The sequence below is a fragment of the Centruroides sculpturatus genome, unplaced genomic scaffold (genome assembly GCF_000671375.1).
Source record: "Centruroides sculpturatus isolate CEXI.00-Female unplaced genomic scaffold, Cexi_2.0 scaffold1363, whole genome shotgun sequence".
Classification (NCBI taxonomy): domain Eukaryota; kingdom Metazoa; phylum Arthropoda; class Arachnida; order Scorpiones; family Buthidae; genus Centruroides; species Centruroides sculpturatus.
Window position 1 is genome coordinate 119,381 of NW_019385541.1, and position 27,500 is coordinate 146,880.

General features: G+C 45.3%; 1 protein-coding gene across 1 annotated transcript in view; it reads right to left on the bottom strand.

Moving 5' to 3' along the window:
• Positions 1–1,785: 1,785 nt before the first annotated feature.
• The window catches only part of LOC111639953, a 29,282-nt gene continuing 3,567 nt past the window's right edge, over positions 1,786–27,500 (bottom strand). The window contains exons 7-32 of the mRNA XM_023385932.1: positions 26,965–27,096; positions 26,719–26,897; positions 26,202–26,239; positions 25,391–25,523; positions 24,499–24,633; positions 24,333–24,436; positions 24,141–24,265; positions 23,961–24,073; positions 23,760–23,888; positions 23,078–23,177; positions 22,906–23,006; positions 22,487–22,654; positions 5,785–5,998; positions 5,587–5,718; positions 5,352–5,521; positions 4,715–4,761; positions 4,508–4,640; positions 4,306–4,440; positions 4,134–4,237; positions 3,250–3,374; positions 3,056–3,168; positions 2,859–2,987; positions 2,694–2,793; positions 2,530–2,630; positions 2,286–2,456; positions 1,786–2,219 (exon numbers count right to left, since the gene is read on the bottom strand). Of these exons, the coding sequence (XP_023241700.1) occupies positions 2,106–2,219; positions 2,286–2,456; positions 2,530–2,630; positions 2,694–2,793; positions 2,859–2,987; positions 3,056–3,168; positions 3,250–3,374; positions 4,134–4,237; positions 4,306–4,440; positions 4,508–4,640; positions 4,715–4,761; positions 5,352–5,521; positions 5,587–5,718; positions 5,785–5,998; positions 22,487–22,654; positions 22,906–23,006; positions 23,078–23,177; positions 23,760–23,888; positions 23,961–24,073; positions 24,141–24,265; positions 24,333–24,436; positions 24,499–24,633; positions 25,391–25,523; positions 26,202–26,239; positions 26,719–26,897; positions 26,965–27,096 (3,245 nt within the window). The 3' untranslated portion in view covers positions 1,786–2,105. The remainder of the gene's footprint in view (positions 2,220–2,285; positions 2,457–2,529; positions 2,631–2,693; positions 2,794–2,858; positions 2,988–3,055; positions 3,169–3,249; positions 3,375–4,133; positions 4,238–4,305; positions 4,441–4,507; positions 4,641–4,714; positions 4,762–5,351; positions 5,522–5,586; positions 5,719–5,784; positions 5,999–22,486; positions 22,655–22,905; positions 23,007–23,077; positions 23,178–23,759; positions 23,889–23,960; positions 24,074–24,140; positions 24,266–24,332; positions 24,437–24,498; positions 24,634–25,390; positions 25,524–26,201; positions 26,240–26,718; positions 26,898–26,964; positions 27,097–27,500) is intronic.

The following is a 27,500-nucleotide window of genomic DNA, read 5'->3' on the forward strand; positions in this document are numbered from 1 at the left end:
CGGTGATGGGCTTAAGAAGTTTATCGACTGCGAAAAAGAAACAAAATGACTTTAGGAAACGCGCGGTTATCCGGCCACAAACGGGAGTCTCCGACCAATTTCACTACGGTATTTGTAGTTGGGCGGTTTTGTTGCCGGAAATCGTCACGCGTAACACGACCCAGGAATCGGGTTATCCCAGACAAATATTGAAATACGTAACGTACGAAACGAACTCTCGAGAAATAATTGCGGATGGTCGAAGGAAGAGTTTTATTATTTCCCTTTCTTCTAAATAACTTAAATTAGTCCCGGACAAAACTCGGCCGTAGGCTATAACTAGAAATGCCTCGGTCGGTTGGCGTGGCCTAACCGTTACAACTGCCAAAATCCAATTCTTCGGATTCGACACTCGAAAACACGGAAAACGCCCAATTTTCGTCTCACGAATCGTAATTCTCCTCGCATCTATTACCCTATAGGAGGTCGCCTAATCGGTTCGTTTCCGGTATCGTGTACGGCGTTTGTAGAGAGAACTTGTCTTTTTTCCATCTCGATTTGCCGCATTTCTCGTTATCTCTTTTTGTTTTTACTCGGCACCGAATTGTAAAAATTCGTCGGCAAAAGGTGTAAGATCGCCAGCGAGAAAACGGAACAAAGCCGGCGGGGTTGGTAAATGGCTTCGATATTGCGGAAGAGATAAGCGAAAACAACCGATAATCCCGGGCCGGACGTTACCGAGTGTTTGGAATAACTTTTGTAACGTAAAGTAACCGAATCTTTAGACAGGTCCACACTTTGAGAAATCGCGATTTAAAAGAGGGGGCGGGAGAAAATTGCTGCTGATACAAATTGTAAATTATTATAAATAAATATGTATATTTGTAAATATGCCAGCCCTTTGTTTTAAATTATATTTGGCAAATATTAAATTTGTGGGTAAAGCTTTTCCGTAAACGGTAATAATCTGCCCAGTAAAACAACGGACGATGTGTTTTGTCGGTGGTTTGTAAGTAAAGTCTAGCCACTGGCAGTACCGTAATGCCCAAAATCCGCACAAAAATTGTAAAGAATCTGGTAAATGTCTTTGTACCGTAATGGCTAGCATGGTTCACTTTTTCCATTCAGAAATGGAATGTAGTGTTTTTGTACCGTATTCTCTATGTTTTGACCAAACGAGTGTTTTTCAATTGTTCGATAGCGTTTGTAATTAGAAGATTAAAGCGTGGTTCTTGGATTAGTATCAATCTGTAGACCGTGTTTGTAGTAAAGTTTTTGTATAATACGACTTATTAAACGGTAAATCAGTTATAATATGCCGTTTGTGGATGGAAAACGTACTTTGAAAGTTTTAATTTCAATTATTTTATTCTAAATTTTAGTCATTTAAATTATTCCCAATTAATGTATTACATATTTTAAACGAATAATTAATTTTGTTATAAAATAACAATAAATAAAGACCAAGTTGATATTGCTATTCGTCGGTATTGCCTACCGTTTAATAATTTTTTACCCTCGCATCGCATCCTACGAACCATCGATACGGCTTTTTATTTCGAAATTTATTTAGTTAAAGCCTGGAAGTAAATGTCCAGGCTTTAACTAACGAAGAGGCGTACTTTATTTGCAATTATAAAAGGAATTTGGTGGCTCCAACTCGAAAAAACCCGCAGTTTACTTCGCCTACCGAGCACGAATTCTATTTATTGACTGCGGAACTAAGGAACCAAAATGGCGACTCCGCGAGGAACCAGGGTGTCCCGACCCTGCGCGATTTCCGATAGCGACCGAAGGAAACCAGACTGCCGATAATTCCAGATTTATTGGAGAAAGCCTATTAGGTAAAAATATTTAAAAGAAAGACAGACACTACGTATACGTTTATCGGTCGTCGTTGGTAAGAGGACGGACGAGAACGGTTTGGCGGCCACTTCTTCCGCGCTCCCGTGGTAACCGTTATTGCCATTCGGACGGCGGTTTCTCTCCCGTGTCTTAAAGCCTTTTCGGAAACGACGGGGACGGCTCTTTCGGTCGTTCGTACTCCGTCGGATGGTCGACGATTCTGAAATTATCCGGATTATAAACAGGAAAGGCGTCGTCCGTCCTGGGGAGGCCCGCCAACGTCACAGGCGAACGGAATATATTTTGCCGTCCTCCGACTGGGTTTTCTCCTCCCGTTTCAGAGCGGGGTCGTTGGGGCCCCATTCCGGCGTGGGTTTCGCGGCCTCTTTCAGTTTCTGCCGACGAGAGAACCGGAATCAAAAGAAGTCCGACCGGACCGGAAGGGGAGAAAAGCCACTCACCTGCAGGAAACCGGAAGTCTTCTGCCGGGCGACGGTCACCGCGGCCCACAGGGGAATCTGGATCATGGCCAGGCCGGCCAGACTCCAGCCCAAGACGTTGGCCCAGGACGGAAACCTGGGGTCCTCTAAATGGATGGGCGCGTGTTCTATCAGAGAATAGGCGAAGACGAACTGAAAAAGAAAAAAAAAAAAACAAAGTCGAGAGAGTCCTGGCACGAGAACGACCTCCGAAACGACGACTTACGGTCAGGACGACGGGAGCGGAAACCGTCCAGGTGATCTTCCAGTACCAACCGGGTCTGGTGCCCAGCATCCTTTCTACGTCTCGGCAGAAGCGTCCGCTACCTGTAACCGGAAAAAGACGTTAGAGAAGACTTTTCGCCGCGCCGGGGATGACGCAACTCTTACCGTAGATCCATCCCATCGCTATACTTTCGCACACGGCCACGAATACCACCGCGGTTCCTCCTCCGTACCTGTCCATCAGCGTCAGAACGTACTGACCTCCCTACCACGGAAGACGGTCTTTCAGCCGGGGACGGTGGGAAACAAAGAATACGGAAGACTACTCACGCGAGTGACGCAGGGAAGTCCCAGAAGGAAGCAGCAGCAGCTGGTGACCAGGCAGAAGAGCGTTTTGTGTTTCCTGAGGACGACGAATCGGTCGGCCAGGCTGGTCAATATATTTTCTAGCAAGGCGAACTGAAACGGGGCCGGAGCGGTTAGAATTTCGGGAAGGGGATTTCCACCGGAAGACGGAAGAGACTCACCTCGCTGTCCAATCCCAGGACGAAGAGCATGAAGAAGAAGAGGAAGGACCAGAGTTGGGGCACGGGAAGAGGAGTCAGCGCTTCCGGATAGGCCACGAAGGCCAGTCCGGGTCCTGGCGGGTAAATTCGGGTTAGAGTCACTTCCCGCCGCCACCCGCGGGACCGGCGGAGGGCGGCGGGCGGGAGATACGTACCGCTGGCCACTACTTCGGACACGTCGACTCCCAGATCGTGGGCCATGGCTCCCAGGACGGAGAAGATGACCAGTCCGGCCACCACGCTGGTGACGGTGTCGAGCACGCTGACCACCAAAGCGTCCCTGCAACCGTTCAAAAAGATACGTGACGCCGTTCCGAGTAAACGTCGACGGATTTCGCTCCGACGTCGGCTTTCTAACGGATCCTGCCTAAAGAGCCACGGAGAAAAAGTCGGTTCCTCCGAGTACCTTTGAGAGGAGCTATTTATACGGAACGAACCGCGACGTGAATTAGACTACGTTCCGCAAATAATCGCCCGGGGCCCTCTTCTTCCGTTCGTAGACTCGCGACTGGTGGCCCGCTACGCATTTCCGGCGCGGAGAAGGAAAACCGTCCGGCTTCCTTCGGCTCGACCGAAGTCTTTTCTCGCTCGGTTTATAATCGGTGGCCGAAAGCGAAAAAATGGCCGGAACCCAGCAGAATGGCTTTCGTCCTTTTGCGAGAAACAAATGGAAACTCCGCGGTGTTCGGGCGCCGAGAAACGAGCAAAATATTGTAGATTTTGCGGGGCGATGCGATAAATGTACTAAGGTATCTCGGTCGAGGCGGAAACAAAATCCGGTGACCACTTCCTGTAAAATTATGCTTCTTCCAAACCTTTCTTTCTACTTTCGACTGGCAATTAAATCTCTATTTTTCTAGCGTCTAAACACCACTAAATAAAAACGCCTTTTCCCCCACCACGTTACCGAAAGTGTTACTCGGGATATTAAAAGCCGACCACCGAAACCCATCTAGATTTTAATTGTCAAAGAAACAAGGAAAATTCGTTATATAGGGTTTGGCTGGAGAAAGCGAAGAAGAGGGGAAAGGCCACCGGCCTGTAAATGTTGTTCCTGTAGTCGTTGTAACTGCTGTAGGAGATGAGAGCGCCCATGGAAATGCTCAGCGAGAAGAACATCTGTCCGGCCGCCGCCTGCCACACCTTCCGGAAGAAAAAAGTTTGTACGGCGGTCGGGCAAACCAAAAGTAAACATCGAGAGCGGGACCTACTTCGATGCGTCTCAGCTTGCTCCATTCCGGGGTGACGAAGAAGGCCACTCCCTCCGCGGCTCCCTCCTGCATCAGACCGCAGACCAACAGCACCGCCAACACCAGGTAGGGAAAAGTGGCGGCGAAGTACACCACCTGAAAAAAGACGGAAGGAGGGTCAACCCGTCGGAGACGGGCTCGAGACGGAGGAGGGCTCACCCACTTTTCCGGAAGACTTGATCCCCTTCAGCAGACAGGCGGCCACCACCGTCCACCCCAGCAGCAGGCACAGGCATAGGTCCCATTTGATTCCTCCCGTCTCCCACAGACCGTCGGTGGTGTCCAAGACGTACCTCCTGAAAGCGTGCGGCCGATTACTTTTCCGTTTCCAGAACCGCGCGATTTTCCTACCACACTAAACGGGCCTTACTCCCAATACACTTGACTCGGCGATTTTCTTTCTCCCGTGCGGTTCGTCTGCAAAACAAAAATTTGGCAAAATTACAAACGACTAACCTAGGCCGGGGGACGACGGGTTTTTGTGCCGCGCTCGGGACAAATCTTGTTCGTTATAATTAGAAAGACGTAAACGGCGGATAGGATTGATTTACGAGAGTTTTTACGAGGCGCCCGTTACCCGCGGCTCGTAAATCTTCCCATCCGGACTGTTATCGCGGTCGCTCGCCTCCCTCCCGTCCGAGAGCCTGCCGAGTTCCACTCGGGACCCGCACGCAGTCTTGCGGGAAAGACTTTTAGGGATTATCGGACGGTCCGTTCGACTGGGACGAGAGTAATCGAATTCGTCGCGTTAACCACCGCCGGAAGCGACGAATTTCCGTCGACGGACCGGAATGGTTCCCCGAGTGACGGGAATCCGGACGGAAACGGAATCGGAATCCCGGCGTTTTCCAACCGGACTGCGGATCGACAATCGGAAAAGCCCCCGAGGCGAAAGGATTTGCTCTTTTCCACCCCTTACCACCCCTTTTAGCACTTCCGTAAACGGTCGGCGGGTCGTCCCTCCCGACATTTAACGACAGAAAAGAAGGAAAGAGACTCCGACTCACCCTTTCGGATCGAAGCGTGCAGGAGGTGTTGACGGCCCATTCGGCGTCGCAGGTGCTCCAGGGTAGGACCGATTGGAAGGTGGAAGCGATGTAGAATACGGTGTAGGCCATGACGACGTTGTAATAGATGACGATGATCAGACAGACGGACATCATGCCGAAACCCACGCCTACGACGGGTAACCACACTTTAATGGTAGGTTTCCGTCCCGGGGAAGCGGGCGCCGCTACTCACCTTTGGCCAGAGGGACGGAAGACCAGACGGTCAGGCAACTCTTTCCCGAGTACTGTCCGAAGGCCAGTTCCAAGAAGTACATGGGTTTTCCCGCCAGCAGCAGCATGATCAAATAGGGGACGAGAAAGGCTCCTGAAACAGTGGGGGAAATTAGGAGGAAAAAAAGCCGGCTGAAGGCAGACTAAAACTTAAACTCGCCTCCACCGTTTTCGTAGGCCAGATAGGGAAATCGCCAGACGTTTCCGATTCCGACGGACAACCCTATGCAGGACAGCAGGAACTCCCACTTGTTGGCCCAGTTTCCTCGAGAGACCACCGAGACGGTCTCCTCTTCCGGCGTCTTCCCTCTGTCCGTCGGGTCCGATACGTAACCGAGATTGTCCAGTCCCCGGGATTTGTCCTGAAAGAAGGTCCGCCGTCACTTCCGGCTTATTTCCGCGGGAAAGAGTGGGGCGCCGCTCTCTTACCGTTTTTGCCGCCTCCATTTTCCGGGGCCGGCAGTCGGGACGAAAGTCGAGCGACGATTAACAACTGTTTATCGGCGGTCGGGAGACTAATAAAGCCGATAAGAGGCGGAAAGGCGTTCGAACGGCACGCGTATTCCGACCTTCGATCTATCGACGTCGTTCCGTTTCCGTCTCGGGTAGAGGGGGAAAGAACGAGAACGGCCGAGGCCAATTTACGCCCGAGCACGCGCTCGTCCCCTCAATTTGCAATTCCTCTCGTCTGGTCGGCGCGGGAGGGACGCCCGGAGACGGAAACCCGTTCGTCTCCGACTTCCGGGCGGAGCTTAAACCGGAAGAATAATAATTAGGGAAGGGAAATCCGACGGACGCGCCGTTTTTGCCGGACCGGCCCGTAATAAATCCAAAGTCGTTGGGGAGGAAGTTTATCGGGGACCGGCCGCGGACCGTCCCTCCTATTAGGCCGAGTTCGATATCGTACGGCGGTAGTCTATAACCCCCCGATAATTGGCGGTAAAGCGCCTTTGGCCACCGAGAGCGCGGGCGATTTCCGCCATAAAAACGGCAGCCCAGCCGAGCGGAGGCGTTTCGATGCCGAAATCCCTTTCGGACTTTTACCGCGGTCAGGGTGGTCCTAGCCGTCCCGGCAACGGCAACTTTTTATTTTTGACTCGTTTGCCGCGCCGTAAAAAATGTCCGGGATTTTTCTTTCCACCGGGAAGGCCAAAGTCCCTCTCTCGTCTAATCTGCAGTAATTGGCCCGGCCGCGCCCGCGGGTCGATTATCGCCATAACGACGAAAACCTCGGCGCTAGGTCGGCAGGGTGGCGTCGCAACTCGGGTAATTCCGCTCGGCCGGGGGTGGTTATCGCTACCCGGAAATACTATATTTAAAACGTCCGACTGCCTCCAATATAAAATATTTAAAGCGCAAAGCGACAAACAAATGTTACGATAACAAAATCCTAATTTTCTCGGTGGAAATTAGAAAAGTATTTGGCGTCGTAATCAGTTTCCCGCCCGAGATTCGAACCCGTCGGCGTATTATCCGGGTAAGGAAGGCGCAGAATCCGGTGGCTTTATCGCCCGTTTCCCGGTTAGTCCGGGCGTGGAAGTCTCGTAAACCCAACCAGCCGCGATTTGAGGCGAAGGACGTCGGCCGTCCTTCCGCCCGGTCCGGATGACGGAATCCTAACCGTTTTCCGCCACGTCCCGACGTAGAAAAGTTTCCAAGAGCGGAAACGGAACTTTCCGGGTTAAGGGGAAAAGCCACGGACCGGCGTTTAGATTCGGACCATTTTCCGAAGAGCAAACAATTCCGAAATCTTTAAAATCGGGTGGTGAAATTAGCCACGGAAGTTAGACGCGCGGCGCTAGTTGTGACGGACGAGGCCGAGTCCATAAACGCCAGGTTAGGACACGATACCGCCATATTGGGCCTTTTGCGGTGTTTCTACAGCCAATTTGGTTATTTGTTATTTTCCATCTCGAGTAGCGGAATTTCCGTTGCCTATTTTTAAAAAAAGGTTTCGCAGCGAATTGTAAAAATTCGTCGGCCAAAGGCGTAATGTTATATACGGAGGAACCAGATTTATTGGAATTCGGTAGTAATAAGTTTTCGTGGTAAATAAATGAAGAAATGCCGCCTTAAAGATTTTTTTGTCTCCTGGTGACATTTTATTGTTCGATAATGCGCTCGACTTCCTTACGTACATTAAGAAAAAACGCCATCCGCTTACATTTTAGCAGCTTTTTCTTAAACGAATGTTTTTAGGACATTAAACATTGTTTTTTCAGATTTAAAAAATATATTTATAACAGGAAGCGCATAATATTATCGTAAGAGATATTCATCAATTAATTACATTTAAACTCATTTATATTAATTAAATTATTATTAATTTTTGTGAAGATTCGTGCTGTGTGAGAAGACTACGGAAAACTAACGGAATAAATAAAGTCCGAGTCCATATTTCTATTGCCATTGTCTACTGTCCAATACATCTTTATAATTGTAGTTATTTAATCGTCTATAAAATAACTAAATTTATTTTATACGCGTAACTTCATTTAGCAACTCTCTTATTATTTCTTGCAAACACATTTACTTTACGTAATATATGAAGCGCGTAAGAGTACTTTTCTTTCCCCTCTTCCTCTAACTTTAATTTGTAGAAATGTTTAATCCGAGCTCCCGTTTGCCAATGTAAAAAACTAAATATATTCTTATTTTAACAAATATCTACAAATTTCTTCTCTAATTTTACATTTGGAAACTAAATATCCTTGTTCCGTATCATACGGGCCAATAGCTTTTTATTTCGAAATTTATTTAGTTAAAGCCTTTAATTATATGTCGGAGTAACCTCTAAATGAAAAGATACTCTATTTGAAATTATAAAAGGAATTCCGCGTCTCGAACTCCGAGGAACGCGCAGTTTACCTTACGTACAGAGTACGAAATCCGTACCGTGACCGCGGAAGTAAGGTACCAATATGGTGGCCACGTAGGAAACGTTGGTGTCCCGACTTCGCGTTTCTTCTTCTTCTTTCTACGCGGGTTCGTACGGACGACCTCGTGTTTATAGACCTCTAATGACGTTATAACGCTTACTCGCCTCTACCCAGCCTTACGATATACGGTACGACGATGCCGTACGTCGGAAAACTTGGCGCGATCGACGCTACGCGTAGCTTAATACGCGTATCGCCATTCGTTATCGAACTTTTTCCGAATTTTACTTTTTTTGCTAATCGCTAATCGTTTTTGACCGATTGCCATACTTTTCGTCCGTTATATATAATAGCCAGGAAAATAAAAAATGCATCGTTACCGCCAATACGTACGTACGCAAAGTGGGTGAAAATTTTGTAACGGAGGGAGTAAGTTAAAAAAGTGCGGACAAAGTTAAGCGACGCCAGAACGGAATACGGCGCATCCGGGTTACCCGGGGCAGTTAAAAATCCAATAAGAAGACCGCGATAAACTAGGACGCGAATTTATTCGTCTTCGAAATATAACTTTTCGGGCGGAGTTAACACTCTAGACGAATCTATTTTCCAATTCTCGTCACGTAAGGAGTACGGGAGACGATAACTCTTGGAAAGTTGAATTTATTAAGAAATTCGGAAGAGATAGAAATTACTTTCTGCGTCTTATCGTCGCTTCGGAAAAATCGACATACAAACTTACGACGATATTACAACGCGCGTCTAACAATTATTTTAGAATGAAGTCAGAATAGAAGTTCCATCGTCTCAAAATCGTCGATTTTACCACGCTCGTTTAGTTCCTTGTAGTAATTCTTTGTAGGTTACTACAAAGAATCGCCAACCAAGTAAAAACTCAAATCTTTCTTAAGTATCAAATCCTTAAGACAATCGCGCGAAAAATTGTACATATTGACAGACAATCTCGACGAATTACGTAAAACGTAAAACATTTTTATATACAATACGGTGGTATCGTATATAAGACCTAAGAAGACCGCTCGGCCACCGGTGGGTCTCCGGGCTGGCCGGTGGCCGAAGGGTCTTCGAGGTCTGTAACGTCTAAATAGGGGCCAGTTTCCTTTAAAAAGACCTCCCGGAAGGCATCCCTCCTAGGCAGATCGCCCGAGTGTCGCGTTGACATAATTTACGGCAGTAGGGACTCGTTTGTCTCCCAAACAGGATTAATAAAACGAATTCGTTTGAAAATAAAATAGCGTACGAATGATGTTGTGCCTATATTTCACTCTGCAGCCAAAACTACACATCGCGCGTGAATGTTGTTTGTGTGTGGCAGTAGCCCCGAGGGCACTATGTGCACTCGGTGCACTCGTGAACATAGCGCATCGTGCACTATGGTGGTTGCGTCTCGATAGCTATAAGGGTGCGGGAGATCCTAATGGAAGGGTTAAGATAAAGCGGCGTGCGAGATTTACAAGCGCAGATGCGTTTTTTTGCATTTTTGTGGGAAATCGAACATATTCTTAGACTCGTAAAAATTCTCTAATTAGTCTGGAAACGGGGCACCTAATTCTTGCATTCTGTGAAAACGGGTAAGATTTGCTATAATGTAATTTTAATCTTAATCTTAAATGTTGTCGAATAGTCGAAAATGTTTTGAAATAGTCGAGGATTGTTATGTGCGAGTACTGTAGTGGGAATGGCTTTTGGAGACGTGTGACGCACATTCCTCGGTTGATTTTTCATAAGTAAAAGTGTACGAATAACAGAAAAAAGTAGAAAGTGAAAAGTGAATAGTGAAGTGTGAAAAGTAAAAATATAAAAAATAATGCCAAAGCGTAAGAAAGAATTTTTGCGGTCTCGAATCATATCTGAAAGGCAAAAGATGGCGCGGCGAAATGAAACCGCGGAAGAAAGTACGTATAACATTGCTACGAGAAAATTATCAGCGAAACAGAAATAATCAGACAGAAGAGCAACTTGAAAATTATAGGAAAACGCATCGAATCACACAAAGATTACGTAGAGTCTTTTATATAAAGAAAAAACTACATTACATATAAATGTACGAACAAATAAAAACCCAGCCAAGCCAGTACTTGCAGCTAGTATCTATCTATATAATCTATTGAACGCGCGTCCGTCCGTCCGCGTAACGGTATGACAATAGCGGGCACTAGAGGCGCCCTAGCGATGATTTTAAATTAACAATAAATTATTTTTATTTGTAATAGGAATTTATTATTTATACCACGGAATGGTATAAATAATTATTATAAGCCTCGATTAACCTCGCGCCGCACGTTTACCACATCCCGCGACTCGGAGAACGTGGCGCATCGACTCACGGGAAATTTGTTGAAAAAATGCGGACATATTTAATTAATTAAAATCGAGGTTTACGAGCGAAGGTAAGTAAACAAATTAAACTATTCTAAAGCATTTATAGAATGTTTAATGGGTAGAAATCTAGATCCGTATGACGCGATCGGGACTTTAACGGAGCTGTAGAGAATATTGATAGAAACAATAAAGTCAAAGGAACCGTGCCTCGTGGGAATTTGTAAAAAACGCCCACTAGGGGGCGTCCCGGGCTACTAGTATATACAGTAGAGCATCGATTATCCGACTCAATCGAGGATTCGGGTTGGTCGGATAACTGAAAAAATAGGATAACCGAAAAGAATGAAAAAAATACATTATTAATATAGTATATTAGTACTGTATATTAGTATATGGCTCTTAACCTACTTTGCATTGAATTTTCATCGATGCTAAGCATAACAAAATTTTTTTAAAAATAATAATCGTGGCTATTGTATCGTTAAAAATTATTTTTCAATTATTTTATTGCTCACAAAACAAACAACCACTCGTAATTAGAAAATTAAGTCTCGTTTAAATACTGGCCTCCCTTTCGTGGTCGAGCCAGTGTTGCCAGCTAAAACACAAAAATTTAACAAAAATATTAACGTAGCCAAGACATACCCAAATATTGTAGCGCCGCATCATTAGCGGACATTTGAAATTTGCCGACTAGAACGGTCGGTTAACCGATGTGACGGTTAATCGGGGGTCGGATAATCGATGCTCTGCTATATATTAATGAGGATGTTTGTTTGTTCGCTATACACTCGAAGGCCGTTCGACCAATTGCTACGAAACATGGCAGTAACGTGCGGCGGATTCCTTACGTTCTCGCGTACCTCTTGTCAAACATCTCCATTTTCTTCTACCGAAGTCTCGAGGTGTTGTCTCTCTGTCTCTAGTCCAACACAGTTAAAGATGTAACGTTTACTTCCGTCGTGAACATCGCGTACGGGGCACGTGTTCGATTGATGAAGGTTAAAACGGTTGAGATACGAATTAAACCTTCCGCGACCAGTCAGGAATCCAGCGATATAGTGGTTAATGCGTATCCAATCATTGTGTAAGTATTCGTCAATTATAGGTATAAACTTAAATGTTATTTATGGTTATCTATCCAGTCAGCTTACCATTTCTTAATGAGTTCCTGCTTTAGCTTAGTTTTGACGTGTCTTATTGAAATTTCGGAATGATCGAGCCATAGGTCGGTGTTCCGAGCTGCAGACACGGCGAGTTCATCCGCTCTTTCATTTCCTACCGTGCCGATTAAAGTTGATTGTATCGGAGGTAGCCACGATCTCTTTGATAATGTAGTTTGCAAACGGGTGATACGTCGAATTTCGTAGTAGTGTAAGGCAGAGGCGCAATCAGTAAAAATAGAGTCGAGTGTTGCCGAATTTGCTGTTGCTCCATGGCAGAGCCTTATAGCTGCTAATAGCTCAGCTCGAAAGGCGAAGCAGCTAGGATGTAGTCCGTAGTTGTTCTTGTGAATTTCAGCGTTTTTATAGTAGGCCGCAAAGCTGCTTCCAACCGCTTCTCATCTATAAATGTTACGACGGAAGTCGTTATAACCACCGTAAAGAATAAAACGATCCGTAGGTAGACACGCCGAAGAGTAAAACGTCTGTCCCGCCGCCGATTTCCACATCCGGAAAAGCATAATAAAAGAACGTCGACTGTCGGAACCAATTGTAAATATTGCTATCGCGTAAGAAACTCTATTTTCGGTACAAACCTCTCCGCTTAATAATTTAGACCAAACGAAAGTGAAGAAATAAAGAATTCTGTTTTCGGCACCCGGGAGCAGGAAAACGATGGAGATAACGTAAGGAAATATAGCGGCGAAATAACTAACCTAAAACGACAACGTTTCGTCCCTTAATATTTTTTAATGTTGAAATTTAGTAAATACAAAAGAACCGACGGACGAGAACGTCCCCAAACGATGGCGGGTCGGACGGAAAAAACGAAAAGGAGAGTCGGTCTTTTGATAACCGTATGAGAAATGTCAGTGGTCGTTCCGGCCAAGCGCCTTTCTTTGGTATCTACTCGTATTCCGATTAGATATCGTACGTACTGTACTTTGCCACATATAAAAATTTTGAGTATTTTTGTTTATAAAAATGAATTTATATAATTTAAGAGCATTTTTTCACCAGAAATGAACCAATTATACTTAGAATGAAATTTAAAGTCGGGTCAATTCTAAATGAATTTTCCAGACTATAATTCACTTCCGATCTTAGCGGTACCGACGATCGGAGCCGACACGAAAGTAAAGAGCGGCCCCACTCGATTCCTGCCAAATTCGACAACACGCCTTTTCCGAAAACGACATTTTATTGGTTAGTAAACGTCTTTGTCCGATTACGAAAACGACTTCCAGTAAATTTCCACTCATCTTATAATCGAGACGGGTTGATAATAATGATAAGCGCAGAGTTCAAACGGTTAGGAGTCGAAAGCTGAAATTTGGTGCGCAATTAGGGTGGGCCACGAGGATACGCACTAAGAAGCGGGGGAGAAGAAGAGGGTTAAGGATTACCCCGAAGAACTCGGCTTCCGCTGTACTATTATTTTGCGTTTTGCCAGAAATCGAGCATATTTTTAGACCCGTGTAAAAATTCTCTAATTAGTCTCGGAAGAGGGAGGACCTAATTCTTGCACCCGGTGAAAGCGGCTAAGCTCGGCTTAATCTAATAATCTCAATCTTCGCCACCGTTACTTTTTGCCCGAGAAACGCCGGGGTCATCCGCTAGTATTCTATAAAAACAATAAAAATTAGGTTTTAAACATTCCGATCATTAAAAATTTCCAAACCGAACAAGAATAAATACGCTGACAATATGAAATGGGTTTTCTGATATTCAAAAAAGTAAATTTATAGATTTGTGTGAATAATTCTGGTAATATTTAATTCCCGAAATAGGGCCGTGCCGCGCTACGATACGGGGAGGCAGCGGCGTAAGCGGCATTTAAGGGGAGGCGTGATACGAACCCGCGTAGAAAGAACGACGAAGAAGAAGAAGAAGACTCGCATGGCGTGGCCGAGAGGTCTTCGTCCCCGGTCGGAGTGCGGTCGGGGGTTGGCGCCTGGCTCGGACAGGCTGGCCAAGTGGAGTTTTCCGGATTTTCTCGGCGTGTCTAACGCCTAAATAGGAATCGGTTTTCCGTAGAAAGTCCTTCCGAGAGGCACCGACTCCTCGAAAGATGGGCGATGCGCGGCGTTGCTTAAAAACCTCGATCCGATCTATTATCGAGTCGTCGTTTTCTTCGAATGTCGAATATTTCCTTTCGTTATAATTAATTTGAGTACGTCTTCTAATTTCTCGCTGTAAGATATCCCGGTCTTCGGTTTTTACTATAATTTATTATCGCGAATGATCCATTGGCGATAATAAATTATAAAGAAATCTCTCGCTCGTCACTCGTATTTTCCAGTCCGTTTCCGGAAAGTCGAATCCGCGTAAATTATAAGAGCGGGACGTGTCTGCCGAAGTTCTTTCATCGTAAAGTCTTCCGACATTGATGTTCCAACTATTTTTGGCACTCGATATCGTAGAAATGTGTTTTATCGTGTTTATAACGGTTGTTTTTGTTCTTTCTATTGTTTTTAATGGGTCTTATTAAAAATACTATAATACGTATTTCCACTTGTTTGGATTTAACCTGGTGTTTTCTAGCAGTTCTTACCGTAAAAGCGTGATTGAGGAAAAATCTTCCCCTGACAAAATGGAATGTTCCTCGGATGTTTTAAATTCTTTTTCGAATGTTTCTTTTCTTTCATTACGGAATCGGTTACACAAATAGCTTTATAATTGGCGTATACCCTTATGTTTCTTTTTCTATAAGATAAGTGTTCTCGAAGGACGTTTGACCCTTTGACGTTTCTCGCTATAGTTCGCGCTGGCAACGGTCCCGCGCCGTATAGCCCCGTCCGGCGGACATTTTCTTCGGGGGCAAATCTTCCGTTAAAAAAAGATACAAAAAGTTATCGTCCAACAAAACCATGTCTGTTTATTAATTCTTTTGTAGATCGAAATTGTAATTTACGATTCAATGCAAACTGTAGTAACGAATTAAACTACGATAGTAATAGGCCTATATATTTACGGTATATCTTATAACGACTATAGTATGCCTTATACAGTGGTACCTCAGGATACGAAATTAATCCGTTCCGACACTGAGATCGTATCACGAAAATGTCGTAAGGTTTTTCCCCATACGATTACACGTAAAACCAAATAATTCGTTCCAACACGAAAAACACACTCAAATTAAAGCTAAGTAATACATTTAAAAAAATAACTGTAGTAAGGAAAACACTGAAAAATGCATTTTGTAGTTGTAAATGTATAAGTAATCGTAATAGAATAATAATTAATTTAAAAAATGTAGTTTTATTTGCACTTTACCTTCGAGGATAGACCACGGTGGAGGTGTAAACTGGTGGCGGAAGAGAGAGAGAAGGGAAATGATACTAAAACGTAACTTACATAATATAATGTAACAATAACTTAAAAATAACTTAGAAAAGATAAAAAAAAAAAATTGGTGTTGTTTTATATATATTTTTTAAAATTTTTATTCACTGCTTTTTGCTTTCTTTCCTTCACTTCCACCAGCACTTTCACTGGATAGAGGTGGCTTGGTAAAATATCTATCCGAAGAGGTTTGGCTTTGCCTACTTTTTAAAATGTTTCTAAAATGGTTTAGGCAAATGTCGTTACTCCGAGCGGCAATACGGCCAGTGCGAACCTTTTCCAGATGTTTCTTTTCAATAAAATCGGTCGCTTTCCGATAATACCTGGAGATTTCCTTTATCGAGCGAGATCCTTCCGCCACGAAGCAAACGCGCGGACCGACGAACGGAAGTGAATAAAAAATGGCGCTGCGAATTAATCTAACGTCGTAGGGTGAGTTTTTGTTCGTATCGTGGAGCAAAAACATGTTCGAATTTCGTGTCGTATCCTGAAAATTTCGTAGCTGGGGCGTTCGTATCCTGAGGTACCACTGTATTTCCTACTAATGGAAATTTTTGTCGGCGTTGCATCGACACTCGAACGGAGAAACGTACCGAACAGTTCGTACGGTGCATACACGCACACACTAATGCATATATATATATATATGTATATATAGGTATACGTATGTATATGTATATACATATATTGCGCAGAATTGGCCAATGTCGGTAGTTGTACGATATAGGCAAAAATTTGCTGAATTCATAATTGGGAATACGCCGAATTCGCGAAAGTGGGATTCGTATATCGCTGGACATTTTAGTAAATATACGAAGGGAGCCGGAGCCAGAGTCTAGGTGGCCCCGGCACACCCCCTCTGACATAAAATCTACGTAAAATGAAAAAAATTTGTTTCGGAATGCCATATTTTCCTCAACTGGCGTCGTGTAATAAAAATAAACATTAAAAAAATAATACGCCTAAAAGCGTTGTATAAATTTAGGGAATTTTGCCGCCAGACGGTAGCGCTCGCGAACTTTCGTTTTCCGTGGTTTTGGAGTTTGTAGTTTCGAAGTTTTGGCCGAGAATAGGTCTACTGGCTTTTTATTATACGCGTTTAAGCCCTAATCTAGCAGATAACGCGGCGCGTACCTTATTTACTTACTTATTTACTTTATTTGTCCCCCGATACTGCCGAACCGTAATCGGGTAAAGTACAGCGTTGCATAAACGAACGGGTATAGGTAATTACAGAGAGATAGCGTTAAAAGTTGCGAAAACATTAACGAAAATGGTGCGAACGGACGACCGAGACAGAAAAACTAAGACGATAATTAGCTTAAGAGTCGAATGGCGTAATAAATACAATAGGTACGGTAAAAGCTAAAAAATAATACAACGTAAACGACGGGTGAATGGACAAAACCGATGCGGCAACGACGATAACGCGGAGACGATCGATTTAACGTCAATAAAGTCCTGGAACGAAGTCGGCAATTTAGCGGGTAAAATAATAATACTTTCCTTTAATGGCAAATAGTCAAACGATATAAAGTAAAAGGGCAGACTCGGAATTTTGAAAGGAATTTGCTTCCCCCGAGAAAGATAAAATCCGAGTAATCTAAACGTAAAACGACGTTTCGTACGAACCAAACGGGTAAGTTCTTTGTTTTTCGCGTCGACGACGACGGGAAGCGACCGGCTTTTATCGAATTCGTTTTTAAAGCGTAATTTATGCGGAAGAAAAGTGGGTCAGCGGTCGTTTTAGGCGGCCTTCGCCTCGAATTAAGCGAATACGAAATAGTGGTTAAACGGAAATTATTTAATAGTAGTCGGTAAGAGTTCATTGTCGAATACTTTACCGGGTAAACAGTCGTTTTTCAATCGTTTTCCGGTCGGCCGAACGGGTGGCCAATTAAGTTTAAAGGGGCGCGATAACTCCCGACCGTCGCCGCGTCAAATTCGTAAATATAAAAATGCCGTACCGCGTCTTTCCAAACACCTCGTCCCGGTATTTTACGCGGCATTAGGAATCGGCCGTCTTGGGGGACGACGTTACGCCATTTATTCGACCGACCGTTTTAGTGGCAAAATTATTGGCTTCCGATTAGCGGGGCCGCCTCCGCGAAATGATCGTTACTTTCGCTAACGGAAGAGAGAATCTCTAAGACGGCTTTTTACTAACGAAGAAAAAACGTTCTACGTATTTCGTTTGCGGGGAAAACGGAAGGCGAAAGGACGACGTTTACTATTTTTCTAACGGATGGCGATTACTTTCGGTCACCCGACGTCCGATGGCGAAAAACGTTTCGACGGGCGCCGGGTCGATAGAAACCGCCGATGACGATTTACGAAATTACTAACGGCGAGTAATAAAAATGGAAACGCCTTTGGTGGCGTAATTTTTCTTCGGAGCCCGGTAACGGCCGGGAAAGGGTGCCGTAAGGAAAAGAATGCGGCCATTAAGCGCCATCAAAGAATATAAACTCGCGAAATTAAATACGAAATTTTAGCGTCACAAACGTCGATTTACTTGACCGTCCGACGAATAAATACGAGGAAAACCTTCACCCGCCGGTATTTAAATACAATTATCGGATAAAATTCTTAAATGGAAAAGAGTTTCCTCGGCCGGTAAAATTCCTATTCCCGCGTTAATTTATACACAGTTTGGAATTTAAAACATAAAACTAGATTACGTCTTTCTTTAAATAGGACGCGGATGTAGTTCGGTACTTTTAATATAAACGCCGGATTTTAAACCGGGCGGAATTGTCGGTAGGAAATGCCTAGGGAATTTTGCTGGGGGGTCCTTTCCACGGACCTTTCTCTAAACTCTTAGTTTTAATTCTGGTAAAACGAAATGGTACCGACGTAGGCGATTTTCGTGCCATTAATTCTTCTCCGATTTACTTTGGCCATAAAAATATAACCGAATGTGATGAAATTTGATTTATAAAATTAACGACTTATAAATTATTCGAAGGTCTTCCCTATTATCGCGTTATTTATGCCTAAACGTATGGCGGCTTTCGGCCTTGGCGTTCGTTTTCTCCCGTATTCTTAGTCGATTAAAACTTTCGTAGACCTCGTTTCGACCATAAAACCTGTAAATACGCTAAACGACACTTTGGTAGAGTCGAAAAGTAAAAAAGGCGTTTGTAAGTGGGAAGGCGCGCAAGTCGGCCTTTCTAACGCTACGCCGTGTCCCATATTCTTACCGCGTTTATTTCCAGAACGATTTATCGCGTTGCTACGTATCCAATACTCGACTCGTCTCCTCGCTTAGTTACGCGCGCATTTTCTAATTATATCGTTCTTAACGATTGGCGCCAAAGTCGCCAATACTTCCGACTAATCTCCTTATCGAAAACTAAACTTAATTTTTTAATTACTAAATTCGCCACTCGTAATAAAATTTATAATGACGTCGGGGGCTTTTACCGGAAGCGTCTGTAGAAAGAGAACCGACGTACCAAAATGGCTATCGAAATAATAAGTTATGGATTTTTAAAGTAATTACTATAATTGTCACAAACATATAAAACCGAGAAAGGAAAAATGTCCGGCCAACGTCTCTTTAACAAAATGTTCTTCGCTTTCGAAGACCGGACAAGGGAGCCTGGACGCCACCGCCGGTCCTAAGCGGGACGAGAAGAATTCTCATTTTCTCCCCCGACTCGTTACGCTCGATCGTCGTCCGACCGGATTCCAAGTTTCGTCTTCTCTCCGTATTTTCCATAATTTCATCCCGTCGGAAAGCCCATTTATTGTTTTTCTGGCCATTTCCAGAAATTCTTCTTCCTCCGAGAATTAATTAAATTTTCGTTAACGCCATTTGGTGGCGTTGTCTTAAGAAGCGGTAAAAGAAATCGGATAAATAATTTTTTCCGGATAGAAATTGGTCTTAACCGAGAAGAGAGAAACGCCCGACTCGGGTTCGACGCCTTCTTCCGACGAATTTCCGTCCATCGCCACCGCTTCTTCCGCCGTTTTAGGAATTTATCCACTGTTAATCGTTGTATTTGGTGGAAAAACGAAATAAATGCTTACGCCATGGAAACCGGGGAAAAAAGACGGCGAATTACGGGATTTTTCCCATTATTTCGTCGATGCCGGGAATTTCTTTTCGAAGAAACGCCGGAAAAAATTCGTTGGATGCTAACGAAATATTTCATCGACCTCTCGACTCGAAAATAATCGTCATTTTTTGACCAGCGAATGTAAGTAAATTCCTTCGTTAGTTACAAAAGTTTTCTTACTTAATGAGATTTTCTCTTATTTTACGACAATTCCCGGGTTTTCTTCCAGTTAGTAACGTCTTAATTTCCCGTAAAAGACCTCCCGCCGGATAATTCCCCTCGGAGGGCGCCGCCGTAGACCGATAGGACCGAACCGAATTATAAACTGGGAAAAACGTGATCGAAAAATTCCAACTTTATTATCGTTTTGTTTTTCGTACAAACGCTTTTAAACGATTTGCAAAGTTTCCCAACGTTCCGATAATTCGGAACTCGAAGGCGGTAAAAGTACGCGGGTGGAGGGGGGCGATGGGTCGAGTCGCCCCTTCTTCGTCCTTACCCGTTGGAGAAGAATTTGGTTTCCTCCGTTTCCGGAAGAATACGTTTTCTTTTCTTTTCGTTCCCGGTGGAGGGAGGCGGTAGGGAAGGTATAAAAGAGCGTTCCGCGGCCCTTTCTTCCTTCCGGTGGTCGACCGCCGGGCCCGGGCGTACTCCTGCGGACCGCGCACCCGTAATTAACGAAATGAATTATTCGCCAGTCGACGGGACAAAATCGTAACCCGCCATACGATTGGCGGCGGGGTTGGTCTCTCCGTCCGGCAAATCAGAAATGGCCTTTTCCCATTCTTCCAGCGTTTGTCGAAGGCCGATTTCTTTCCGTCTTTTAACAGCGGGAACTGGCCACTCGTTTAACGATATTCTGTATTTTTTAAAACATTGGCAAACGCCCGCGTTGGCTGGATTTTCGCCTAGCCACGCCATTTCGGTAGTGTGGTCAGTATTTACTTAAAAGCGTAAACATTTACTAATAAGTAAAAGTAACCTTTTATTCGCGCGTACAAAGTAGGGGAAATACGGACAAAATGACATACGCGTAAAAACTATAAAATTACTGACCAAGTTGACAAATGAAACGCTCGGTTCTTTTAGAAACGTCAGCGCAAGAAGCGTGAGCCCAACGGAAACAATTTAAGCACCGTAACCAGTCTTCTCCAGGTTGGATGGGGAAAAAAGATCGTGGCAATATAGGCGTGGACAGTCTTCTTCATCATCACGACAGTTATCGGGAAAATTTTCTTCTTCAGGTAACTTTTTAGTAATATTTCGTTTCCTTTTCTCCGGCCGAGCTTTGGACACATTTTTTTGATTTAATTGCCTTCGTATTAGGAGTAGAAGTTAAAACTAAAGAGTTTTGTCCAGTCACGTAATTCGTTGCAAGTTTTTTGTTACGCGAAAGATAATAAGTTTGTAAATAAGTTTGTAAGAAAGGAAATAAAGTTTTATACTAAAATTTCTTTTAAACAATAATAAAAGACTTTGTTTGGAAAACATTTTTTATAATTAATAAAACGTTAAGAGATTAAGGTAAGTTTCTCGACTAAGCTCTTATGGACTAAATGACAGGTATGTCGTTATGTCGGTTGTCTATGTAGGCCTATGTCGTTTTGTTCGTATAACGTTATAAAAAAACAAAATTATAAAATAAATACAAAGATGTTATTTTTAAGGGAAAAAGTTATTTAAGTGCGACAACAAATTCTTGAGGGTTGAAATAAATGTTACGCAAATAGATAAAATAGTGAAAAAATTACCATCTATACAAAAAAACTTGTTGCCGGGAAAAAAACTCGTAACGTATCATTTCTTGTCGTCGGCCGTGACACCCGGGCCAATGAGAGGAGTGCGTTCACATTTTGAAAGGTTAGTAAGAGCCGCTCGGATAACGCGGTGTCGTGGTCAGTTGCCAGCTCGACACCGCCAAATTCGAATTACGTTGCCTGTCATTTTGTCCGTATTTCCCCTACTTTTACTAACAGCTTTTTAGCGCTTAACGCTTTTATTCGACCGGCCCCGTCTCATTTTAGACGCCGTATTAACCTCTCTAGAAGAAAGATTTGGACGAATAAAAACTAACGAACAAATTCGAGTTTTCTTTTTAATCGGGCGATTTGAAAGAATTGAGAAAACGTCGGGCGGGTTTACCTTCGATTCTCCACCATGAAAATATTAGTGACGGTTTAATTCCGCCATTTGCGGAATATTGGCGGTCGACAATCCCGGTGAAAATGCTGTTTATTGCGAGTGTCGAGACAAATTAAAAATCGTACGGAAAAGGAACCGCCGTTTATCGGGTTTCCGTCTTTCCAAATACAGTACAGACTTTGGTCGTCCGCGGCATTACCGGTCCGGATCTTAAAACTGGCCTTTTCCGATAATGTTTTTTCTTGGTTTTAGCCTACGGGAAAGGACGGCGGTCGAAAGTTCCGTTTCTGGTTTCGACTTATTTTAAATTACATTTAAAACCCGTATCTTTCCGTTTTCGACGATTTTCTATCGTCCCCGCCGAGGAAAGGAGGGACGGCGATTCTAATTAATGCGCCGATCGACCGCTTTAAGACTAGCAAAGTTAAGCAGAAAAGTCGGACGCCCTCCGTTTTTAATTACGTCGTTATTAATTTCCTTTATTTCGCCCGGCGTCCAATTTGCATTTTCAAGCGATTCCGCGCGGTGGTCGAAGGAGGGAAGCCGAGAAACCTTTTTCTCTTCCCTACGGGAGGGAAGGAAGTCGGCGGTAGTTTTTAGAAAATCCCGGCGGCATTTGCTTATAAATAGCTTTATTGAGTCTTTAAATAAATATAAATTTTCCTGTCGAATTTTAGGAAACGGCTTCGGACCATCCTTTTTCGGTCTGCCGATTCCGAGGGAGCCAGTCGGGAGAGGGTCGAAGAGCCTTCTTCAATTTCTGTCCGACAAAAAGAAAACGGTGAATTACGCGGCTTTCCCACCGATCCTTTCCGATTACGCTTCTCCCGGCGGCTTTATCCTCCGGGAGAAAACGCTTACGTTCCTTTTATATTCTCCCACCCCCGTCCGTTCCGCGCCTTCGGAAGGAGGGAAAAGGCTCTTACCAGTCGCCATCTTTTAGGTTTTTGTCGTTTGACTTGGATCAGCGCCCAAATCGGTATCGGAATCAAAGTGAAGGCCGTCAGTAACCGCGAGACGACGTCCGGCCAAACGACGTAGTCGGGGTCGTCGACCACGTTCTTTTTCGCCACCAAATCGTGTACGAATAACATCTGAAAGTCGATCGAGAAATTTCTAAGATCGGTCGGACGAAATGTAAATTAACATTTTATCCGCGCGGAGCGGCCTTCCTCGGCGGAAAAAAAAAATAAAACTCGGCATTTAATTGTCTTTTTCTTCGCTTCGGCTTCCAATACGAAGAAAGTAGGAAATATTTGTTAAAACCCGGCATTAAATAAGGGCGGTTAAACGGGAAGGCCGAAAGTCCGGCGGAATAATTTTAAGAAAGCGGAAAAATTCTTACGAATAGAACGAAAGGACAACAAAAACCCAGCGTCGTCTTCCAGTAGACGTTGGTGCGCAGTCCCAACATCCGGCGGACGTCTCGACCCACGTTTCGAATTCCTTGGAGAAAAAACAAGAATTTAGAGCAAAGCCAGAGGCGTTGGTCGGACCGAGGTCAAAAGGTCTCTCACCGTAAATGCAGGAGAGGACGACGCACTCGAAGGCGGCCAAGACGACGAAGGTGACTCCTCCCACGTAACCGTCCAGAATTCGCACCACCTGGAATCCACCCTGCCATCGGACGCAAATCCGTAAAACGTCGCTCTCCGCAAATGCGCGGCGACCAATTTCTCGCTCGGCGGCCGACAAATTTCGGTAGAAATCGGAAAGTCTCCGGGGAGGGGAGGAAAGGACGAGGTGACCTTCCATTTCGTCACGCACCCGGCCGTCGGACGGCGGGGCGACGTCCGGACGGACGAAATATTCCCGGGTCAAAGAAAAGGGAGAGGGTGTCGGACCAGAGGAATTATTCGTCGCCTCCTCCTACAGTCGATAAGAAAGGGCGACGGACGATGAGATACGGGAGAGAAGTGGCTCCGTCCGGAGGAAAATATGGTCTGGGCCGAAAGGAAAAATTGGCTTTCCGTCCTCCTTTTACGTTCGTCTAACGGAATGCGGTAAATCCGGTTTTATCGTCGACGGAAACTACTTTCTGTCGGAAGACGGAAAAACGAAACGTCTCCTTAACCCGGCGACGAAAAGTCATTCCTAACGCTTAACGTCTTCCGCCCGGGATTAACCCGGAGAAACTTTTCGGGGGAAAAACGCCCCACCGGAAAGCGAGTGACGCGCGCGGGGCAGAAAGGAACTTACCCGAGTGACGCAGGGAATGCTGAAAAGAAAGGCGCACAGACACAGGCACAGGTAGAATCGCCGCTTGTAAATTCGATACTTGGGAATCAGGTCCAAGATGCCGATGACCAAATTTTGCACCATACCCAGCTGAAATTTAACAAAGTCGGCTTTTTAATCGGACGTAGGACCGACGTTTTAGGGAGGAGAAACCGCACTCGCCTCGCTCTCGATTCCCACCGAAAACAGGAGGAAAAAGAAGAGAAAAGTGCAGGTCCGACGGAGCGGAAGCGCGTTTAGGGCTTCCGGAATAGCCACGAAGGCCAGTTCGAATCCTGAAAAGAGAAGCGCGGGTACAGAACGGTGGAGGGTTAGAGAAAAGAGCGGAAAGGGAGGTCTTACCGGCGCCGGTGATTTCGGACACGGCCACGTCCAGCCGCAGAGCCCAGACGCCCAGCTGAGAAAAGACCACGAATCCGGCCAGGACGCTGGTGAAAGTGTCGGCCAGGACCAGGATCCTGGCGTCCCTGCAAAGGAAAGCGCGTTTTTCGTTATCCGGCGACGAAAGGAAGGAGAAGGAAGAGGTGGATTTACTTGTAAATGTCGTAGTGGAAGTGGTTGAAGCTGGCGAAGGTGACGAGAGATCCCGTGGCCACGCTCAGAGAATAGAACATCTGTCCGGCCGCCAGCGTCCAGATCTGAGAAAAGAGTCTGGGTTACGGATGGGGACCCGCCCGACGGTGTTTGCCGAAAGACTTACCTTCAAGTTTAGGAGTTTGTCCCAAGAGGGAAAAAGGAAAAAGATAATTCCGTTCTCGGCTCCCGGTTGCGATACTCCGTAAATAAATAAGAAGATCAAGACCAGGTAAGAAAAGGCCACCGACAATCCCACCACCTGAAACGGATTTCGGCCCATCCGATTAACGTCACGTCTTGGCCTTCCGCGGCGGCGTTTGGCCAGAGGAAACGAGAAAATCTCGGCAATTAATTCCGGCAAAGCTTTCGTTTTGGCAAAGGTTCCCATATTATCTGTTGGTTTTTGGCGGGGAAAGTGCCGCGAAAAGCACGCGAGTTACGGGTGTGTCTCCGCGGTAACCCGTCACCCGGGAGACTATTCGTTTACTTGGGAAAAAATAAAAGTTTCGTCTCATAGCTGGTAGCGCATTGTACCGTACAGCGCGTACCACACCGTTTATTACGGTAATTTACCAATTCGTAGTATTAAAACGATGGAACTAAAAGGTTTTGTCTCAGATTTCTTTCGTCGGCCAAAAATTCCCACCGAAGGCGGAGAAGTCGGCTTCGGCCATCGGCCGACGGGCCGTGCCGGAGGTAATTGCCGCCGTCTTTTTACTGGGAAAGGCGACTTTTCTTCGGCCAAGTGCCCGCAGCGGGACGAAAGGAAAGAATAAGACGTTTCTCCCTCCGAAAATCCATTGCTTTTTGAAAAAAACAAAATTCGTATCGACCCAACCCGCGGTCCCGGAATTTAACGGAAGGAGGGTTAAAAGCCGCCGGGAGGAGAGTCGAATCCGGGGAGACGGATGGACGCCGCCTTCTCGGCATTTTCGTTTCCGCCGATTATTTCGGCGGAAGCGACGAGGGATCTTCCGCGGAGAGAGGAACGGGCCACCTAAACGACGGACACCGACCTTGGCCGTCGTCTGGATGCCGTTGCACACCCCCGCCGCCACCGTCGTCCAGGCTATCGCCAGGGCCAAGAACAGGTCCCACTTGATTCCTCCCGGTTCCGACACACTCGGGTCCACGCCCAACACCTTCTTGCTGCAAAAAATCCTCTTTATTAGCATAAAATATTGATCCTGTTATATCTAAGCTAAGAGTAAGAAGACGGCGCCCGTCTACCCCACTCCTTCCCCGCCGACGTTTCTCTTTCCTAAGCATCCGACCAATTAAATGCGGAGAAACGACGAAAGGAAGGCCGCGGCCCGCAAATAAACAGAAAAAGTCCCGTCGGCGATTTAAGTGGACGGAATAGTCCTCCGGTGTCCACGATTTTACCGCTTTGTAAAACTAGAAGCCGGATTTTACGCCTCTTTAGGGTCCGTTTGCCCTTTTCTCGACGGGAAAGGGAACCATCCGAGAAAAGTCAGGGGCCGTTCCCGTAAACGAGTGTTATCGAATCGTGCGGTTACTCCAGCCGAAGAAAATATTGCCTTAAAATAAATAACCACCTTCTCTGCCTGTTAATAGCGGCATCGAGCTTACGGCCCGATCATTCGACAGTTCGTTCGGCTTTAATTATACTTTCTATTTGCAAAATTTCCTAACCTTTAACGCAAAATAAGAAAAAGGGTGAACTTTTAAGAAGTTTGCGGGATTTCCCGGGTTAAAAAACAGCCGGGATCCCGTAGGAGATTAAATTTAGAAGCATTTGTCCGAACTTCGGGCGTCGCCTTCTTCCCCACCGAACGAAACCAGAAATTTAGAAAAGGTACTCACTTCCAGTATAATTCGCTGGGAGTCTGATACAAGGACGACTGAAAAAAAGAAAATGTCCTTTGAAATTCCTCTTCCCTCTCGACCTTCCGCCGTTGACGTCGACGGACAAAACTAAACGAAAATCTTTCGTTTTCGTTTCTGTTAAATTGACCGGAATCAAACGCTTCGGCAGCGGTGTCCACTCTCCGCGCACGCCGCCTGCTTTTGTTATCGGTTGGCGTTACGGACACTCCGTAACGTCGCCCCTTGGATTTTTTTCGGGGACCGCCAACGGGCAGCGTCTCCCGAGAGTGCGGAGTAAGATTTCGCGCCGCTTTATTACGGAAAGTAATTACGCTTCGATTATCGTCAATTCCGGCTTCTCCGTTCTCTCCAACGCCGAACGCTACCGTTAAACCTAACGGAATATCTCTTCTACGCAATTATTTCGGTTACGCGCCGTAACGGCCGAGACGGCCCAACTCGGAAACCGCGGCGGTAAACTCCGGACGCGACGCGTAAACGTCGGATCACTTACGTAATTTTTGAGAGAAGACCTGGAGGCGCAGGAAGCGTTCTGGGCCCACTCGAATCGGCAGGAACTCCAGGGCAAGTCGGAACCGAAGGAAGCCGAGGCGTAATACAGAGTGTAAGCGATGACCACGTTATAGTAGGAGACGAAAATGAAAGCAAATATCCACGCGGCCACGCCGAAACCTGAAATAATTAAAGGTGGTGTTTTTTAAATATTTCTCCAAGAACGCGTGGGTTATAGAAAGATTACCTTTGGCCACGGGAAAGCTGGACCAGACCCGGACGAAGCTCTTGCCCGAATATTGACCCAGGTAGAGTTCCGCGAAGTACAGGGGCTGACCGCACAGAAAAACCATTATCAGGTAGGGGACCAGGAAGGCGCCTGCGAACAAATGTCGACGCCTGGGTAAAGCCGGCCGAATTTCTCTCCGCCGTAAATTATTTCCCAACGTTTAACGTATTCCGCGGCTCTAAAATCGCACTTTTTAGCCGCGACTTTAAGGACAGTTATCTTTTTAATTCAAATGCCGTTTAGTAAAAGTCGGCGGAACTAAATCGAAAATTACGAAGGAAACAGAATAAAAGCTATTTACTGGGGAAAAACCGATTGCGGAAACTCGTTTTAATCGGCGGATGCCGTTATCTGTATCATAAAATAGAAAGCGTAATCGGCAATAACTTAACCACGGTTTTTCTTTCAAACGGGACGAAACCTTTCGAAACCGAGCAACGTATATTATTTCTGGCAGCAAGCGAAAGTACTGCGCATAAAATTTCTTTACTATA